General features: G+C 41.2%; 1 protein-coding gene across 1 annotated transcript in view; it reads right to left on the reverse strand.

Annotated features, from left to right (window-relative positions):
- The window catches only part of DOCK8 (dedicator of cytokinesis 8), a 95,176-nt gene extending 75,191 nt beyond the window's left edge, over positions 1–19,985 (reverse strand). Inside the window, exons 1-2 of the mRNA XM_075078733.1 lie at positions 19,764–19,985; positions 726–828 (exon numbers count right to left, since the gene is read on the reverse strand). Coding sequence (XP_074934834.1) covers positions 726–828; positions 19,764–19,816 — 156 coding nt within the window. The 5' untranslated portion in view covers positions 19,817–19,985. The remainder of the gene's footprint in view (positions 1–725; positions 829–19,763) is intronic.
- Positions 19,986–20,838: the final 853 nt, after the last annotated feature.

Genomic DNA, 20,838 nt, shown 5'->3' on the forward strand with positions numbered 1-20,838 from the left:
AAAAATTAAAAGGGTAGGAGGGAGGAGAGTATTAAAATCTTAGTCTGTTTTATTTATGGCATGGTACGTTTGCAGAATACCCATCCTCTTGAAAGTCAATTATAAAGATCCGGTATTTTTTCCCTTTGTCATAACAGCAATGTCCTATGGTCTGACTTCTTTAGAGGGGGATTACACATGGAAGGCTGAAGATGATTCGGAGACACACAACAATTGACTCAATTATATCTGTGCCATACTTTGTCATTTCTCACTTAACATGCTTACTTTTCAGCACTCAAAAGCAGGTCAGTGTGCTGCCTCTGTTGCTAGCTCTGGAAACTGTGTATTAAGCCAAGCTAGCTGAGCCTCTACCTTTCTTTTTGTCTCTTCACTGCCCTCCTTCTGCAAATCATCCTTTTGCATGCATGGTGTGATTACCACATAATGCATTTATTCGATGGAGTCGAATGTTTCCCACAAAGAAAGGATGTAATACACTCCAACACTTACTAATTAACTTTGACTTATAGGAATATGTAGAAAGACACTCTATTTCAGGCTCCAAGGACCATACTTGGTTTTCTCAGATGCAAAATTTCCTCAGCTCACCAGGGAGTATTTTAACAGCTTCAAACAGAAGCCAGTGGAAAGAAAGACAACTAAAGAAGATCACTTAATTTACCCAAAAAATACTACGCTGTGTAGATGCCAAACCTGTGTAAAGAAGAAAACCCAGAACTTACCAAATGAAGAGTAGAAAAACCAGGAGTACTTAAGCTTCGTTGACAAAACTGCGCAAAGCCTGGCTGGAGCGTAAATTGCTTTCTTATTTCTGCAGAGGAGTGCCTTTAATTAAGCAGAGAAAAAACCTTATAATTACAATTATCCCCATACAAATTCCAAATGTCAGACTTCAGCCAATTTGGTCTCCTGTCCTAGTGTTTAGAAATGTATTTTGGTGATGTTCTAGACTCTACTTGCTTTGTAGTTGATGTAAACCTCAAAAAACATTTGCAGTCCTATATAATGAAGATTCTGACACTCTTCCAACAGATCTCTATCATTATATTGCAGTCCTCACAACTGGGAAAGGTTATGCAAGAAAGAATAACCTTGTCCTTAAGTGAAGTGTGACTGCAACCTGTACAGCAGTACTTGCAGATTCATTTCTGGAAAGCAACAATACAGGATAATAGAGCAGAGAAGGAAAAATGAACATAACAGAGGCAAATATTCTCACAAACAAGTAATTGACCAAGGGATAAAAAAAGACAGGACCACTTACTGAACAGTATAAACCCAGAATTAGGTTAATAATGCACTCTGCTGTGAAAAGCACAAGACAAACCAAACCGTGAATAAAAAATCAGCCTATACTGTATCAGCTGAACATTTGAGGAGAAGACTTCTTAAATGCTAATTAATTGATTTCAATGCAGAAAGAGGAGAGTATTGTATTCTTCAGAAATCCCAGAGTGATAGTACAAGTGCATGTACCCAATCTGAAAATTCAGTAATCAGAGTAGCTTGGTCATTTTTCACAGAAACAAATCAATTAGTATTTAATATGATTTAAGAATAATCACCCATGAAATGGTTACAAAACATCTACCATAAAGTTCACCATGAATGTTCAGGACAAGATTTTTAAAACAACAAGATGCACTTAAGCAGATTCCAAGTAAAAAAAAACCCTGCAGCCCACCAGGGCAGCCAACTGGGAGACAGGAAAATACAGAGGTAAGAAGTCTTTCCCTTCCATATAAGACTCTATTCCAACCCCAGCAAGCATTAATAGGCATCTTAGAATTACCAGACGCAACAGCACAGTTTGCCTGTTTGGTCTGCTCCTTTTCCCTCTGTGCCCTCTCGATTTCTACAATTACTGTACCTATTCTGTGACACTTGATCTCTTACTACCACTTTTCTTAGCAAGCATGACAAAAACTTAAACTCTGCTCAATGCAGTTCTGCTCCTGTTAAGAGACAGGCACCTCACAGAAGGTATTAAAGGTATTAGGCCTGATGGCTAAACAAAAGATGCAAAAATAAAAGTAATTGCTTGTAGGTCAAAAGGCCATGCCAGGTGTGAGTGGGACATGGCTCCAATTTGAAGGCAGCAGCAACTGCAGACAGAGCAAAGCCAGAGTTACAGAGAAAGAAAAGAGATCCATTTGGAAGAGAAGTTCCTACTCATCAGTGGTATTCCAAAAATCAGACAGGATGAAACGGAATTTTTTAAAAGGTTATTCAATAATAATAAAAGGAAGAAACCATGTAGGGAGAATAAGGAAGTCTGTGCATGCCTTAGATTATTTTTGCAGTATTTTAAAAAGAAAAAGCTGCTTGTATATCAAGGTTATTGTTACTCATCTTGCCACTGCAAATAATCTCGGATCATGAATGTATGTAGCAAGATATAACACAAAACTCAAATGATTCAAAACTATTATTTTCCTTCAAACTGAGTCAGTTTGTACCCGGTGCATAAGTTTCTGTTACTGATATAAATAATAGATGTCACAGCAGATGTTGGCTTAATGTATTTTAAAAACTGTGCTACAGCATATTGCAGAGGTTGCTGCTGTAAACAATGATATAACACATCTCTGAACTACACCAGATATGGGGTCATCAGACACTTTGAAGAGGAAATGGTATGTATTTTCATCTACAAAAGAGGAAGCACACATGTGGATGAAGGGCAAAATTTGATGTCTGGTAAAAGCCTGTGCAATCCCAGCTAACTGAGAGGAAATAGATTTCTCAAGAGTACGACATTAGTTCCAGAATCTCCCCAGTATTCAAAGAAAGAACCTGCAAAATGAATCAGTCCAGTGGAAGAAGAATCTATAAAAGTGAACTTCAAATAGTTTAAGAGTATTTCAATTGATTGATTTCATATTTTTCATATCACTGAAAGAAGAAAGGGAGCAGAAATACAGTAAGAATAAAAGAAGACAGCAAAGATGGTTTGAACAAACTCAGAAATGATTGGCAGGATCTGCTGGAGATAGATGAAGGAAAGACACGGCTGCTAAAAGATGCTAAACTAAAAGCACAAGTTAGCTACCCCAGCGTGGAGAAAAGGTGGGTGTCACAGTCAGAGATCAGCACGGAAAGTTTTGAAAACCTGAGAACCAAGGTAGAAATGGAGGTCCTTCTAGGCTGCTCTTTGATAATGCCAGAATGGCTGCGGACTGAGAGAGGCCTGTTTGCTGACCAACAGCTATCTCAGATACTGACTGGGTACCTGCAGGAAAATGGTGGTCCCTGTTAACCTAGTGCATTTTATGGAATCTGCAGTCCATCTATGCCATGGCCATACTTTTATTGTCCCTACCTGTACAGCAGCCCTATCTGATTCGAAGGAGAGCTTTACAGTCAGCAGCAAGGATGGTCTAGCTATGTGCTAAAAAACAATAAAGAAAGAAGGCGAGTGATTAGGGATGAACACAAAGCAGTCAGTGAAAAATCTGAGCAAAAAAGGCAGATAGGTCTCTAGATCTCTAGAAAAGAGGACTCAAATAATCAGGGACGAGTCAGCTGGTCTCTGACACTCAAAAAGGTAGTAGAGCAACTTACTGGACAATCAGCATATAAGCAGCTGGAACATCAGGCCCCAGACTGTGGTCTCTACTTGAAGCAAGGGGGCAATGAAATCCTACTTAACATTAAAATGTACATCACCTTAGTAATACCTGTTCATTAATAGTCTGATGATGAAGTGTATGGTGGGCAACAAGAAACTGTGGACTGTAGTAAGCTATGGTCCAAAAAGTTTGGCAATTATTGGTATATTACTGGCAAATATTAGGTAATGATGAACAGCCAATATGGATTTATCAAAGGGCAGTCATGCAAAACAAATCTAATACTTTTCTGTGATAGTTCAACTGGCTTCAGTAAGGCTATTGATAGCGTCCCTCATGACATCCCTGTAAAAGTAAAGAGAATGGCAAGATGGAATCATCACAGATGGTTCCAAAACTGGTTAAAAAAACATATTCAAAGTGTACTCATCAACAGCTCAAAAGAAGATTGTGAAGAGGTTTCAAACTTTCTACTATTGTAACTGAGAAGCAAGTTCATTTTTCCTGTCTAGTTACGGTCCATACTTTATTTTACAACACTGATAATAGTATAGGTAACATAGTAATAAAATTTGTGGATCACATCAGACTGGAAGGAGTTGTGAGTACACTAAAAGGCAGGACTAGCACACAAAATAATCTCATATTTTAGAAACAGTCTGAAATCAGCACAGTTGGATTAATTAAAAATAAATGTAAATCCCTAATCTTAGGAAGAAAAAAATTTAAATGCAGAAATACAAAAAGGGAAATGAACTGTTTAAAGAAATAGCCATGCTGCAGAAAGGGCTCTGAGGGAGTATACTGGGACACTTACTAACACAGTACTGTAAGTGAGGAAAAAGAGAAGTTATTTCTTTTTATTTAAGCCAATGAGACAGCGCTTACGCTGGTGTACACACTTAGAACACCACAGAGTAAGAAGCAATCAAATTTAAAAGGCTTCAAAAGGCAGCAATCACAATGCTAATGATTTTGGGAAGGATGACTCATGAGGAAAGACTGAAAAAAATAGATGCGTTACAAAAAAGATGACTGAGGCGAGACAGCAGTTGTCCTTGACTATGTAAAAGGTAGCAATCTGTAAAGAAAACAATGAGCAATTCATGTCCATAGAGAGAGCAAGAAGAAGTAACCTGCTTAAATTGAAGCAAGAAAGATTTAATAAGGTATTAGGAAAAATGTTCCAGCTGCAGTGGAACACTGGAAGTGGCCATCTGGTGATGCCACAGTGACAAGAGCACACTAGTGATGTAGATCATGTCTCTGAACTAGCAGCTGGACCACTGCAAGCTTTTCAGTGACCAGCAACAGGACTCAGCAGTGTTAATAGCTCTACACACCTCTCATGCTGGTGCCTGACCCTTTGTTTAGAATAAAGAGGAAACACTACCTGAAAAGAAAAAGGTGTAGATTTGGGGGAGGTATTTTCTACAAAAGTCACTGCTGAATTCTTAGTTAGTCAGCATTCATGGCATGTTGCAAGATAGTGTAAACCTGTGGAAATAGGGCAGATGATGTCAGCCTAAGGCTCTTCTGGACGTTTTTAGGTCTTTGGCTGCTCCATTGTGTGGGAGCAAAATAACGTCAACTGGAATTCATTGCTCCATTCTGTGTTGCCTTGGCCCTACCTGAATGACGATGCCGTACTCCTATGGTTTAAATCTTGAAAAAGCTGGAGCTCACCAGGCTTCCCGATTCACCCAGATGGGACTAGAGAGTAGCAGGGACAAAAAAAAAACCAACCCAACATAACCCAAACCAAAACCCAAATCTGGTGCTGCTTAATCAGAATTTCACCAGCATCTGTGCCCCTGGTAGATGCAATCCTCCAGCAATTCTCCTGAATTGCTAACAAAAAGTTGAGACATAGTCTGTATTTCACAAATACTTTGCAATGCAGTGTACAGTTTGCATAATTTATCAAAACAACAGTGTAACCAAAGTAACAGACTACACCTGGAGGTTCTTAAATTTAAGTTGTAGGTCAAATTCTGGGATGTTTCTCAGGGCAGAGCTCATTGCATGATTGGGAACTTGGAGATTTGGGTTATTGGTTGGGCCTAGATGAGGTGTCAGGAAAGGAAGAGAAAATAGCCATTTATTTTCTCTCTCTAACATATGTTAGATCTGTGGCTGAATACTGTTGGTTTCTGTGATTAAAATTATATGAATGCTTATAAAGCAAAAAGCTGGTTCTGTAGTTTCACTGTAATTCTGCTTGACAGTATAGTTCTTTGAAATATGCAGTTTAAAGGCATGCACAATGGGTATTTTGCTAGTATGTAGATAACATGAAAACTTAACCACAGAACAGTGATTTAGAAATAAAAGAAAATGGAGAACAGCTTAAAAGATCATCTATTAGCTGAAAATTAGACACTTCATAAGAAAAAAACTAATTTAAAAAGTATGCTTCTCATGCCTACTGGATCAAGTTATCCAAAGTTACCTACTATTAGAAGTTATCTACTAGAGGGAGGCAGGAAGAGTAATCCTTAATATCCTTACAGTCCCTTCAAGCTGACTCTGAGGAATAGTGAGTTGTCTTCTGTGAGAGCTGCATACAAAATTAGACAGCAAGGAAAGATGAAAAAATTGAATAAAAAGAGACTATAAGAACTGTCCCCAAGGATGGAGAAACATTCACATTTAAATGCATACAGATGGTGGAATTGTAAAGTAAAATAGTGAAAACTTAACTTAAAAAAAAAGCTTAAGCTTAAAAAAAGCTTAACAGGTAAAATATTCAGTCTTGGCTACCCTGAGGAGTAATCCCTTTCATCTGACACTGACACAGAAAATTCTCAAGTAGTTTTTGTTCTTTTTCTGAGCCTAATGTGAAACTTCTCTAGTTACCACTAAAAACAAGGTAACAATTAGCTACCCCTCTCCTTCACTCACACACATGCACACACATTTTTGGGCAACAATCCAGATCTTTAACTAGCAAATATGGGAATCTTGCTTAGAAGTCCTTTTGTAACCGCCAGTGGAACTGCCTGTTTTTCTTCTAAGTTTCTAATTAGTCCTTAAGGCATCAGAGCGCTGCTTTGTTAGTCACTGCTTGCAGCAGTAGCTGATCTGAACTAGCTGCTACTTCCTTGATGGCTCAGGTAGGCTGTACACCCTCTGGCACACCCCTGCTTTGGGGTCTACCACATTAAGACTCTATATCAGCTAGAGTAATAAAGATCCTATTTGAGACAGTTGAAATTTAACCACAGTCTTCCCAAAGAAGATGGTGCAGGAACAAATCTAGGAGAGGAAATTGTCAACTTCATCATGCTGGCAGCTTGTTAAAAAGTAAAACAGGCAAGAGGTCAATCTTTATTTTTGTCCCAGGTCATGTATGCCACTCATTCAGCGAAGACTTTTCACTGCTGCTCACTTTTGCTGTTTCTCCCTTAGGAAGAGACACACCCTTATATAAAAATTAATTTTCTAGAAAAGGACAAACATACTTCCATGCCACATGAAGAAACTGAAGACTTAGGATTTGGCCTTGATGAACTATGCTTTTATGTGCTTTTTAACCACTGTGCTCTATTGATAATACGGAAAAACTTGTTGACTGGTTGGTTATTGCAATAGAAGTGGTTTTAGGTGCAATGATTCATATGATAGTTTAGTGGTACCTCCTGGAAAGCAGACAGTATAAATCAATCTCACCTGTCATCCTGTTATAGGCTTAAACTGATAATGACAGTTTACATATGCAATACAAAGTTTCTAATTACTATTTCACACGATGCTAAGTAATGATGCTAACAGAAGATAAATTTGTGTGGAAACAACAAAATTCCTTTGTTGTCCCCATTAGCTTAAAATCTACCTGCACACAGCAATATACACACAAATCTTTCATACTGAAGGGATTAACCTCCATTTATCTAAGGATAATTTCTGTGTTTGGCTTAGAGCACTCCCTGATTGAAGTACGAAAGCTCACACTGGTGTCTCATTAAATGTTTGTTTCAGCTGACATGGCTGAAGAAAAGCTTTCTAACAAATGTTCCCCTGAAGTTCCTAGCAGACACTACAGGTCTATATTCCAGGGCAAATCTGTCACAGAAACACAGAATGGTAGGGGTTGGAAGGGACCTCTGGAGATCACCTTGATTGAGCAGACACACCCAGAGCAGGGGCACAGGAACGCATCCAGGCGGGGTTTGAATGTCTCCAGGGAAGGAGACTCCACAGCCTCCCTGGGCAGCCTGTGCCACTGCTCTGTCACCCGCCCAGTAAAGAAGTTATTCCTCATATTTCAGTGGAACTTCCTGTGTTCCAACTTGTGCCCGTTGCCCCTTGTTCTGTCATTGGGCACCACTGAAAACAGTCTAGCCCCATCATCCTCTTGACAGCCACCCTTCAGATATTTATAGGGATTGATGAAATCCCCCCTCAATCTTTTCTTCTCCAGGCTGAACAAACCCAGGTCTCTCAGTCTTTCCTCATAAGGGGGATGCTCCAGCCCCCTGATCATCTTGGTAGCTGGACTTCTTCAAGCAGTTCCCTGCCCTTCTTAAATTTTGTAGTTAGGGCCTACCTCTTTATTTCCCCCCCGGTTTGTTCCTTGGTAAAGTGTTTAAATGTTTCCCAAAATCTTAGATCCTCTTCAACAGCAACGATAAGGGCAATTTCAAAAGCATTAGTGATCTACATGCCATCTTCCTTTTATACTGTGACTTGAAATGTAATAGAATTATATCAGTTTGTCCTTTTAGATTTTTGCTTTGTCTGCACACGAGGGTGATGATGAAATAAATTAAGGATTTATCCTCCAGCTCACACGTATTATCTAAGCTTCATAAGCACTTCACTAAGACAATGCTACCATAATGCTTTTAATTTTCTAAAACCTGTACCAAGTTTAATGCTTTGTGCTTTAACTTTCTTCTCAATAAACAATTATTAAGTGAAGAAAAAGTCAGACATTAAGAATAATAATAAAGACCATGTCAATATTATTCTAGGGAATTTTTCTTTTTGCTTTTACAGGGTTGTTTTTATTTTTATCAAGGTCATGGTTGGTATTTTTGTCAACAAAGAAAAAAATGTGTATTTCATCTCTTTCATGACTGACAACTTCAAAGAAATTCACAATATATTCACAGACGGGTCTTTAATACTTTGAGTACTTCAAAAGCCAGAGGAGGAGATAATGCAAATGGCACAGAACTGGAAAAATAATTTGTGATAATATTTTGGCCCCTCATTTACTCAGAACACAGATTTGTGGAGCTTCAGTGTGAGCTTTCTGTGACAGGAAAACCATGAACTGGTTTTTTTCCAGTTACTTCTTAGAATAACATTTTTTCTTTAGACCTGTAAGTTTAACTAGAAAAAGTAGGATCTTTTATTAGGGCAGTATACCTGAAAAAATTGGCCCAATTTCAAGTACATGAAGAGGTATTGCCATTTTTAGAATAGGGAATTTTGATTCCACTTCAGTGGGATCCCGAACAGTAACTAGATATACGTGAAAGCTCTATCTTCCACTCACACTTTTAAAACTAAGAATACCCACAGATTTTGGCATATGTTAACAACTATGTTGTTAAAAAGAATATATTTTTGTGTCTGCTGGCTATCACTACAGGTACAAATTCCATAGAAATTATATTACACACCCTCACAAACACATTTGGATGATGCAAGACATTTTATACTGTAAGTTACAAACTGGACTTCACTTTGCAATTCATCTGGAAAACGTCAAGCTTGGGGAAAGGTTAAATTTTACTCTAACAATGTTGTAAACATGAGGTTTTGTTATAATGATTGTAAAGCTCAGGTCATGTGACAACTAAAATAAAATATACTCTTACCTAATCCAGTTTGCTTGACTTCAGGGAAAATTAGTAATATTGAGTTCAGGTGTGCTGACTGCTTTATAAAAACTCTCTAGATCATTACTACTGAAGCTCAGGAAACTGTGTGATTCGTTGTGTGCAAGTATTATTCTACAAAGGTCACAAAGAAAAATATTGTGGACTTTTTATATGAACTTGGCTCAAAAGCTGATCTAGGCCTGGACCTATTTTTCTCTAACTCCACTCATGATGGTAAGCATTTAGTGTGAGTATGTTACCAAGTAAGCACTTTTCACAGGCTAATCTTTTTCCTACTGCTACGAACAACAGTGTAGTGTGGTGTGTGTTTTTCAAATCAAATGGAAAAAACCCAAATCAAGTCAGAATAGAAAAAAGGGCAACTACACTGAGCTATGTTTATGAACTGTAATTTGTATTGACCATAAAACCTGAAAGTGGTAGAGGGTACAAAATGCAACATCAAATATTTCTTCCTTACTGGGTTTTACTTCATGCCTGAAAATGAAAAATTTTTGGAAGGATAAATAAGGAATGTTAATATTCGGGACTTGGTGGACATAAAGATGTTTCTCATTTGCAACTACATTTTTCTTGGGTAAGCTTAGGATTTCCTGTACTATAAAAAAAAGAAGCTTATCATAAATTGCAGCCTAGATTTCACAATGCAGATGTCTGAAGTCTAAGGGGGACATAAGATCTTAAAAAAGGATTTTAAAATGCAGCTTTTCTGCTCAGAGCCTAAAGTCCTTTTCCTGCTCACCAGCCATCTTTCAGAGACAAAGCAAAAACTTCAGTACTCCAATCATGTAGCAGGGATTATTATGTCTGATTCCAGTGATTGCACAGATAAGTACAGTATAATACCAGTCTTCAACAACTGTAATAGGAAATAGATTATTATATTTTAAAGAAAATTTGAGTATGCAGTCAGATGAAAAGATTAGCTTCCTGCTAACAACAGCTGTCAGTAACATCCATCTCAACAGTAACAATAGTATTCTGCTTGCATCACCAACTCTCCTCTAAAGGCTTTTTTTCTACAGCTGCCTACTTGCTGATAAAGAGTACCCTTGTCTTATGGAGCCTGTATTTCCTGCACTTGTAATTTTTCATAGAGGTTTGGCTGCATGGGCCTGTGTTTGTCATCAACCCCCTACTTAAGTGGTTACTATCACCTTGACTGTATAGCTGCCAGACCACTCCAGAAAAGGTAATGGTAAAGGCCAGGGTAAACAATACAAACCAAAAGTAAATCATTGTGAATGACCAAAGGCATTAGTATCCTCTAGAAAGTAGTGAAGAGGGCATTTTCTTACTCTTTCTTTTCTACTTCCTAAAAGTTAGATTATTTTAGGCAGGAAATGTTGTAATCTTTCGCAGAGTGTACCAGAGGAAAGGTCTGTGCATTTAGTCTTTGTGATGGACAATAATTGCATGTCATACCTAGTAAGAGAGTTGTGCATAAACTTACCTTTGAAAAATGCGCAGATAGACTAATGTATATTAGCACTATGAATTAATACCCAATGGCATAATCTTGATATATAATATTGCTTTCTTCCTCAACTTACTCCTGTAACTAATTTACAGTCCACCTCTGCTAGAGGAGGAAGCAACATTCACACAGTTTCCCATCAGAATTAGAAACATTTTGAAGACACACACACAGATTTGCACAGAAAAATGTGGCTTTGCGCATTGTTTGCTCTTCTTTTTATTAACTTTGTGCTTGTATAAAACACGACAGCTTGCAGTTTAAGCCTAGTCCATGACAAATATTATAGCACTGTTCCTCCTTTCCCTGTAGTTGTCCCTCTTATGGGCTTCAGCTACACTCTAGCTCATATGGTCTACAGCACAGCTTACTCCCAGGTATAATTCAGCAGGCTGTGAGGATGCAGACAGGCTTTGATATAGTTGGGCTTAAATGCAACAATTATCAATGCCAGAATGTGAGATGCAGATCAGCTGATATTGGTTTGAATGATACATGGTGACCAGCCAAACTGTATACCGCTTAAATTTGTCATTTGCTCAAGTGCGGTTGTAAAACATGTTTAGAGTTCTGCACTGACACAGATTTAGTCTAATTTGACTGCTTGCTGGAACCACCCTAGCAAAAGCAAATTAATTATTTCTAGGGCTGATGAAAAGATAACCCACAGGCACTAGGAAGTTCCCTCAATTATCTTAAGAGCTATTTACAATAGATAGGATCCATCCCTAGCCTGCTTTAATACTCTTGACTAAATCTGATAGATTTAGAAGGTAGTTATTCCTGCAAGTTACAAGTCCCCCTTGGAGTGGAGAGGTACCTGTAGAAATGTCCAAAAAGATGAGACAGGTTAATATACCTAAGGAAACAGCTTTTTGAGACATTTAATGGCAGTTTAGTTGTTCACATGCAGTAAGCAGTCATAACTGATATAACAGGGGTGAAACCACGGCCTCAACTCCTCATATTCTCTGCTCACTCAGATTGCCTTGAAACCAAACAGCAGTGGGGTAGGAGGTCAAGCATCTATGTGCGGAGGCAGCAGTGGGGACTGGCCTTTTTGAGAGCGCATGAAGGAGCAGAGCTCTGTCTTCCCTCCCTCCTCTGCACCTGCTTTAGAGCCATGTACAAACTATTCCTTATCCTGAATAGAAATCCAGAAGATACCAAGACAATGATGCCATAAAAATCTAGGAGAAAACAGCTTGCAGTATGTCAGGGAGACAGGAGTGACTTTTCTGGGAAAAAGATTGTCTTCTTCATATATCTACAGGAAACTTATGTCTAAAGCTGGTGAAGTATGAGCAGTCAATGAGTTGAACCAAAAACTGGCTGAACAGCCAGGCCCAGAGGCTGGTGATCAGTGGCATGAAGTCTAGTTGGAGGACATTAACTAGCAGTATACCCCAGGGGTCAATACCAGGTCCAATCCTGTTTAACATCTTTGTTAATGATCTGGCTGATGGGGCTGAGTGTACCCTTAGCAAGTTTTCTGATGACACAGAACTGGGGGGAGTGGCTGATGCACCAAAAGGTCATGCTGCCCTTCAGAAGGACCTCAACAGGCTGGAGAAATGGGCTGACAGAAGCCTCATGAAATTCAACAACATATGCACCAATACATGCTGGGGGCCACCCAGCTGTAAAGCAGTTTTGCAGAAAAGGATACAGAGGTCCTGGAGGACCATGACCACATTGGTCCTAGGACACCATGACTTCAACCAAATTGAGCATAAGCCAGCAACGTGCCCTGGAAGCAGAGAAGGCTAATGTTATCCTGGGGTGCACTAGGCAGAGTATTGCCAGTAGGATGAAGGAGATGGGCCTTGCCCTCTGATCAGTACTGGTGAGACATGCCTGGGTTCTGTGTCCAAGTCTGGGCTCCCCAGTACAAGAAAGACATGGACTTATTGGAGACAGACCAGCCAAGTGCCATGGAATTCATTAAGGGACCGGAGCATCTCTCCCATGAGGAAAGGCTGAGAGAGCTGGGACTGTTCAGCCCAAAGAAGGGAAGGTTCAGGGGGGATCTTATCACTGTATACAAATATCTGAAGGGAAAGCATAAAGAAGATGGAGTGAGGCTCTTTTCAGTGGTGCCCAGTGACAGGATCGTAAGCAGTGGCATAACCCAAAACACAGGAGGTTCCACCTGAAATATTTTTTTACTATGAGGGTGACTGAGCCCTGCTAGAGGTTGTCCAGAGACGTTGCAGAGTCTGCCTACTTGGAGGTCTTCAAAAGCCATCTGGACATGGTCCTGGACAACCAGCTCTAGATGCCCCTGTTTGAGCAGAGGTGTTGGACAAGATGACCTCCAGAGGTCCCTGCTAACCTCAACCGTTCTGTGATTCTGTTAAATAAATGAGAAGATACTTTGGTCAGTTTATAATCCCTGTAAACTGGAAATGGGAAGTACGTGCTCTGGCAATTGGGAAAAAACCACATGTTGAACTCAGCTGAAAACCTGGTAAAAATTTAATATAAAAGTTAATGAAAAGTGAAAAAAGTATAATGGTATTCCTGAAAGACAACCACCCCAGTATTTCCCATAGCCAAGCTAACAGGCTCTCAAAAAAACCCAGTATGCAGGAAAAAGACTAGTCAGCCTTACCTTAGTGCCCGGTAAGATCATGGAAGAGATTCTGCTGCAAGTTATGTTGAAACATATGGAATACAGGGAGGCCATTAAAAGCCAACATGGCTTCACCTAGGGCAAATTGTGCCCTACTAACCTAGTGGCCTTCTACAATGGAGTCACTGCATCAGTGGGAAAGGGAAGAGCAACTGATGTAATCTACCTGGGTTTCTGTATGGCCCCCCAAACTTTCTTACCTCTAAATTGGAGAGACATGGATTTTATGGATGGACTTGGATAACTAACTAGGTGCATGCTGCATCTGAGGAGTTACAGTGAACTGCTCAAAGTCCAGATGGAAACGAGTAACGAGTGGTGTTCCTGAAGGGTAAGTACAGGGACCAATACTATTCAATACCTTAATTAATGACAAAGACAGTGGGACTGAGCACACCTTCAGCTAGCCTACAGACAACACCAAGCTGAGTGGTGCAATGAATTCACTTGAGGGAAGGGATGCCATCCAGAGGACCTGGAATTCACTTGAGGGGAGAGATACCATCCAGAGGGACCTGGAAAAACTGGAGAAGTAGGCCCACATGAACTTCACAAGGTTCAGCAAGGCCAAGAGCAAGATGCTGCACCTGAGCCAGGGCAAACCCCGATATCAGTACAGGCTGGGGCATGAAGGGATTGAGAGCAGCCTTGCAGGGAAGCACTTTGGGGATATTGGTGGATGAAAAATTAGACATGAGCTGGGATTGTGCTCTTGCAGCCCAGAAAGCCAACCGTATCCCAGGCTGCATCAAAAGAAGTGTGGACAGCTGGTGAGACCCCACCTGGAGTCCTATGTTCAGCTCTGGGGCCACCAGTACCAGAAAGACATGGACCTGTTAGAAGCGGTCCAGGGGAGGGCCACAAAAATGGTCAGAGGGATAGAACACTTCTCCTGTGAGGGCAGGCTGAGAGGGTTGGGTTTTTCAGCCTGGAGAAGAGAAGGCTGTGGGGGAGACCTTATTGCAGTCTTTCAACACTTAAAGGGGGGTGATAAGAAGTATAGAGACCTTTTAGTAGGCCTGTAGCATTAGGAAGAGGGGTAATGGTTTTAAACTAAAGGAGGGCAGATTCCAACTAGTTAAATGGAAGAAATTTTTACAACGAGGGTGGTGAAGCACTGGCACTGGTTGCCCAGAGAGGTGGTAGATGCCCCATCCCTGGAAACATTCAATGTCAGGTTGGACGGGGCTCTGAGAAACCATATCTAGTTGAAGATGTCCCTGCTCACTGCAGCGGGGTTGGACTATGTGATCCCTGAAGGTCCCTTCCAACCCAAACCTTTCTATGGTTCTAAGATGTAAACCTGACCTTTACGCTCTCTGCACATACAGCTCCAAGTAATGTGCTCTGATGGATTTGAAAAATCAGCTTCTCATTTATTTTATAGAAGTCTAAGAAACTGGCCATTTACTGTAAACTGTTACTAACAGATTGTCATACATAACACATGAAACATATATGTCCTACTTTTTTACCTTTAAGCTGTTATTAGTGTTTAATATTCTCTGTACCAAATAGAAACCCACTACTATTTCACACATGTAGTATGTAAGAAGTCTTTTCCCACAGCAATTACAAATTGGAATTTTTTAACCTCTCTCAAAAGCCATAGTGTACTGTGTATTTATGGCATGGATTTGGGATTAATTCAAATGGGTTATTATTTGATCATTTGAAAAAATTGCCTTGACTATAAACCTGCAAAGGCTTATTAACTTGAGTTATCCTCAGTTAGATTCCCACGGTGCAACTCGTTAGAGTCAAGCAGGATTCCACCCTTTCATCAAGCGTGTTCTCCTCTGTAACTCTCTTCCTTGAATTAGGTTGACTCAGTAAAAACGAACACAGGATTTTTAATACTACCACTGTCCTGACATTACATAATATAGGCTATGGCTCAATGGTCATACTTGATAAGGAGGATATATCCGCCAGCAGCTTTTGAAAGCTGATGAATTATGAATATGCATTTTAGGTATACAGCAAACACGTGGGAAATGCCTTCACTATTAGCAGACTGGTAATTTATTACAGTTTTTATGATGTATTACTTTGTGTAAGAAACTGACTATGAGATTTTACCACACTTTTTAAAAAAAGCAGTAGATCTTTACACTTACTACATAAATCTGTTGTACATGCAAAAGATTGAGGTTCTCCCTGCAGCTTATTTAATATATTTAAAATTTAAAAAGAAAAATTGATTAAAAGAAATAGCTTGACCTATACAATGGAGTATGGAAATTGCTTTTAAATAATTAGCATTTTATTATATCCATATAACAATGGTTTTACAGGCACTGAATCGAAAGAAGCTCGCCTCAGCTCCATAAAGGAGTTGCACTGAACAGAAATCTGCTATCAGAGTACATAAGAAATGGCCTGTTCTGCCACTGAAACCATTTTGCACTGTACCTGACCCCTCTGCAACAGCCTTTCCCATTTAGGGTAATTTCTTGTGACCCTTCAGAACTGAGACTTTGTACAATAGAAGATTTAAGAGGACTTTTTCATTTCAGGTAGAAATAGTTTAACTGTATTGTCACCATTAATGTAAAGTAGAATTCACAGTACAATTTGAGAATAAGTTAGGGATTTGATTTCTATTGTAGTCTTTTTAAAATTTGACATCTTTAGCTAAATGCTTGCTTTAATATTGGTGGTGTGGGTTGTTTGTTTTTTTTTTTAATACAAATCTAGGCATGTAAACTCATCCTTAAGTACATGTCTTAGAACTAGAACAGGAAAATAAAATTTTTTTTGGCAACTGGACAATTTCAGGGACAAGGAAGTGAAATGATTTAAGTAAATGTGAAAAATTTGTTTTATAACACTTGTAGAACGCAGACATCAGCTGTCTGTAGAGATAGTTGAGGATTATGTCTATTGGAAGGGTTTTTAATTGCATGGGTCACACGACTGAAAGTTAAGTGATATGTTAGGAAGCAGTATTACTGCTCTTGATAGTTTTCTGGTTTGCCATGTATGTGTTAAAATGTTTTGAATGTATAGCACTGGTGGCCAGCGCCCCAGGTAGGCGCCTAAAGCACAATTTTCTTCACTTGAAGCCAAAACAAATAACTACTACCACAAGATCTATATGGAAGAAAAAAATAGTAAACTACATTAGCTAAATAAAAGTAATAAAAATAGAAAATATCTTCTGTGAATGCTGTGTTTATCCTAACACACTACTGAGGGAAACTGATTAAAATTCCGCTTTTATGATCTCTGAGACACACATTGCTCAGCTGGTACGTGTTAGAGCCCACACTTCTAGCAATGATGAGCTGGGTTTTTTTCAGCAGTTTAGAAAATTATATTTCAACTTTCTTTGTTTCTGGGTATAAATACTGTGATTGGAAAACAGACACATTTGCAACGTGCAGTCCAGATACTTTCTAATTACTACCTAAGACTCAACTCAACAAGGTTGATCTGCTTTTCCATGCCCCATGCCGGCTTCCAACCACCAGAGACACTGAACACTCTTGGAGAGACCATGAAGGTCCCTTAGTGTTGCACATTAATGAGGGTTTTCTTTCCCTTCCCTTGTCCAGCGCAGGAGGCCATTTGGAAAGACAGTTACAACTTACTTTTAAGTGATACTTTAGGCTTCATTTTGAAAAATGCATAAAGTCAGGCAGGAATTTAATTTCTTACATAACAAAAAAACCCCATTATTTAAAGAGGATGTTTTCTGAGGTCCTGCTCAGTTTTCAGCGACTTAGCTCCGGGTAACCAACATGTAAGTAGTAGGAATGCTGCCTAACATGAGGGGCACTAAAGGATTGTTCCTTCACTTCTACACGAGATTAATATCATTATACATAAAAGTTATCGCATTAAAACAGAGGAACTACTCACATATAGGCATTAAAACATATGTGCCAGTCTTTGCAGGATTAAAAAAGGCAGGGAGGAACAGGTTGGGCAACAGACACCAGATGGGTGGAAGGAAGAATAAAGTGATAGGAAGACATGGTTATGTGGGCAGGTTGCATATGGAACTTACAGGTTTGAAGCCATCTGAAGGCCTGATTTCAAAGTTTGACCTTGTTCTGTACAAATGTGATGCTTATCATGTAACTGCTGCTCCTGAAGCGTCTCTACCTCCAGTGTTCATGACCAGTAACTCACACTAACTTCAAATCATGACGAGACCACTAACACAACATTTTGAATCATGTCATTGCTAATTTTTACAGGACAGTGTTTAGCATAGTTCGTAAGGTGGTCAGATACCTATCTTGCGTCACCAAACACAGCAGGGTACGCCTTATGTAACTAGCAGGGAGGCAGCTGTTGTTGTACTGAGGAACCAGTACACAGCCTGAAATTCCGCTCATCCTCATAAAAACAGTATACAGCTTAGTCAAGCCACTGGTGAGAGAAAGAGTGAGAAAGAGAAGAGCTTTCACGCAAATTTGTAGTGAATGGAGAGTAAATATACAGGCAATGTAATAACTCCTGTAACTGTTGCCTTGCCAGCACCTTTCACTGAGAGTTTCATTTGAAGATGTAAACTCAGGAACTCTGAAGAAAGAGGAACAAAATTTTATAGCTGTAAATTAACCTTTTGTGTACAGGCAAGAAAGCTAACACACTGATCCATTATTCCTCTTATTCTGAAAATTCCTTTTAAAAAACTGAAACCACCACATTCAAACACTTTGTGTGAAGAAGAACAAACTGCTCTTGAGTCACGGAAAAATGGCCTGCTTCTTTTGAAGAAAGGGAAACATGATGTTCTGCTAGCAAATATATGTAATTTTTACCATACTGCATAAAAAAGAATATTCTTACTTGCAAAATAAACATGCAGATTGTTAAACTGGAATCATATCCAGAACATGATGCATAACATATTTGAACATTTAATTTGCTACAGAAAAATACTGAACATTTCACTATTGAATCCAAAGGAAAAAAAAATTTTTAAATTATAAGACTGGTTTAATTTCACAACAATTCTTACTAGCAAAACTTTTGTGAGCCTTTGTGAAATTAAGCCAGATTAATTGTTGTGATTCCACTGCTTTGTAAGGCTTTAGTAACAATGATGAACAGTGACCATCACCACAGCTCAGAAAAGCTGCCAGAAGGCTGACCCTAAAAATAGGAAGAAAGAAAATAACCCAAACCCTCTAAATATCAGCCAGTTGCGCTCTTTAAGCAAGAGTCCAAATGATCAGGAATCGTGGCAGGATCCTGTAGTGAACTGCTCATCTGATGGCTTCTCAATGTGACGTCTCACTCGTGAACATTCCTCCACAAATTTAAAATGAATTCCCGAAGGATATGGAAAGGTACACTGATGTGGATTCTGCCATGGGAAAGGCACATCACAGCAGAGCTAATTTTATCCTCTGAGACTGCAAACCCCATGTCTTCCAATAAATTGCTGAGGAGGTGGAGTTTCTCTGCATACTTTTCTCTCTGGCACAGAGGCTTAGCCTCAGTTTATATTACCATTACGCTACTTGTTCTTTTATGTGCCACCAAACTCAGTTACCTTCTACTTAACATCAACACCCTGGAAACAGTTTTTGTCCCAGATGATAAGACTCTCGAAAAGGAGGCCTGTGTTTTCCTTTAACCTAATAATATGAAAATAATTGTCTTGGTTTCTTGCTGCCACCACAGAGCACAGACCAGCTGAGAGTCACACTGCCCCAGAAAAAGACACCAAAGTCTAGCAGGCAGCAAACTCAAGTCGCAAGAGTACGGCGTTCCAACAGCTGAGCTCTCATTTATTTGCTTTAGGGAGGGAAGGCGGGAGGTAGATTTATTTTCAATCATCAGGAGGATCTTTTCATACATGAAAGGGCGAAAAGAAAAAAGAACTCCCAGGGATGTATGTCATTGCAGTATATGTTGCACACTTGGACAGAGCAACCCCAGCTGCAGAAGCGTGCCCTGGGACTGCCCCTCCCGGGGCCAGGGCCGCAGTCCAGGGGGGGCGCCCCGGGGGTCGCCGCTCGCCGGCGGCGGTAGGCGGAGGAGGGAGCGGGTGCCCGCCCGAGGGCAGGCTGGCGGCGGGCGGCGGCGGCGGCGGGGCCAGCCCGGCTATCGGGAGCTGGCAGAGGGCTCCACGCCCCGGGGGTCTCCCGGGGAGGAGCCCTCCCACCCCCGCTGCCGCAGCCCGATCGCCTGCTTTGGCCGGGTCTCAGACTAAGGCCGGCGAGGAGTAGCTGCGAGGGTCGAGGAAAGCACCTTACCTGTTGATTTTCAGGGCGAACGCCCTCCTGTCTGCGGCGGGTAAAGTCGCCATGCGGGAGAGCAGCCGCGGATGCCGGTCGCCTGCGAGGACCTACGCCGGCTGTAGGCACGGAGGGCGGCTTTATTTATTTATTTTTCTTAATTGCCTGCTCCGGGCTAAAAACCCGACGGTCTTCTGACAGTTCTGGGTGGCAACTTCCGCATTTCACCTTCCTCACCGAAATCGGGCAGAGTAGGAGGGATCTGCCCCTGTGCACAGCTGGCTTCTCCTTCCCGCCGGTGCCCAGCCCCGGCACCCCGGGCGCCTCTCCCCGACGGCTCCCGCAGCTGCCCGCCGCACCCGGGCGCTGGCGGGGGGCTGGGATTTCACCTCCCCGTTTGATGCAGGCGACACCCGAACCGCCTGTGGGTATTTTGGAGGGGTCCAGATAGAAGCAGCGGGGAAGGCAAGCGTTTAGGCAAGGGCGATAAGGGGGGGAAGACACCTTGTACCCGTGAACGCGCACCGCTGCGGAAGTCCTTGCGCAACCCCCCCCCCGACCCGTTTTTCTTTTGGAAACCGCGGTGCGGCTCTCGGACACGCCGGCCCAGGGGGCAAGCGCTGCTCTGAGGGGGCGCCCGGGCGAGCAGGCAGCGGCCGCCGCTGGCCGCCGCTGGGCGCTGCCGATTCAGCCCGTCCTCCCCCGCCGCAGCAGGCGCGGCCGCCGGGCAGGGCCGGCCTGGGCAGGGCAGGACTAGGCAGGGCTGCTCAGGGCAGGGCAGACCGGCGCCCACTGCCCTTCAGGCAGAGGAAATAGCCATGGTCCTTTCTTCGGCCCTGTTGGCACAGGGATGGAGCTGTTCAGGCAGGAAGAGACAGTAAGGTGTAACATTTAAATGGATGCCAGCTCTTTACCTGGGATGATATTTTGCCAATACATGTGTGCACCCAAAGTATATGTTCCTTTTGCCCCTAAAATACCCGAGTGTGTAAGGAAAACTCACACATACCAACATCAGGTACCAGCTCATCTCGGCACAAAGCAGGGCCCACTGCTGGTCTATTCACCTGCACATATAGCTCAACTTTTTAAA

Source organism: Phalacrocorax aristotelis, chromosome Z, assembly GCF_949628215.1.
Source record: "Phalacrocorax aristotelis chromosome Z, bGulAri2.1, whole genome shotgun sequence".
Lineage (NCBI taxonomy): Eukaryota > Metazoa > Chordata > Aves > Suliformes > Phalacrocoracidae > Phalacrocorax > Phalacrocorax aristotelis.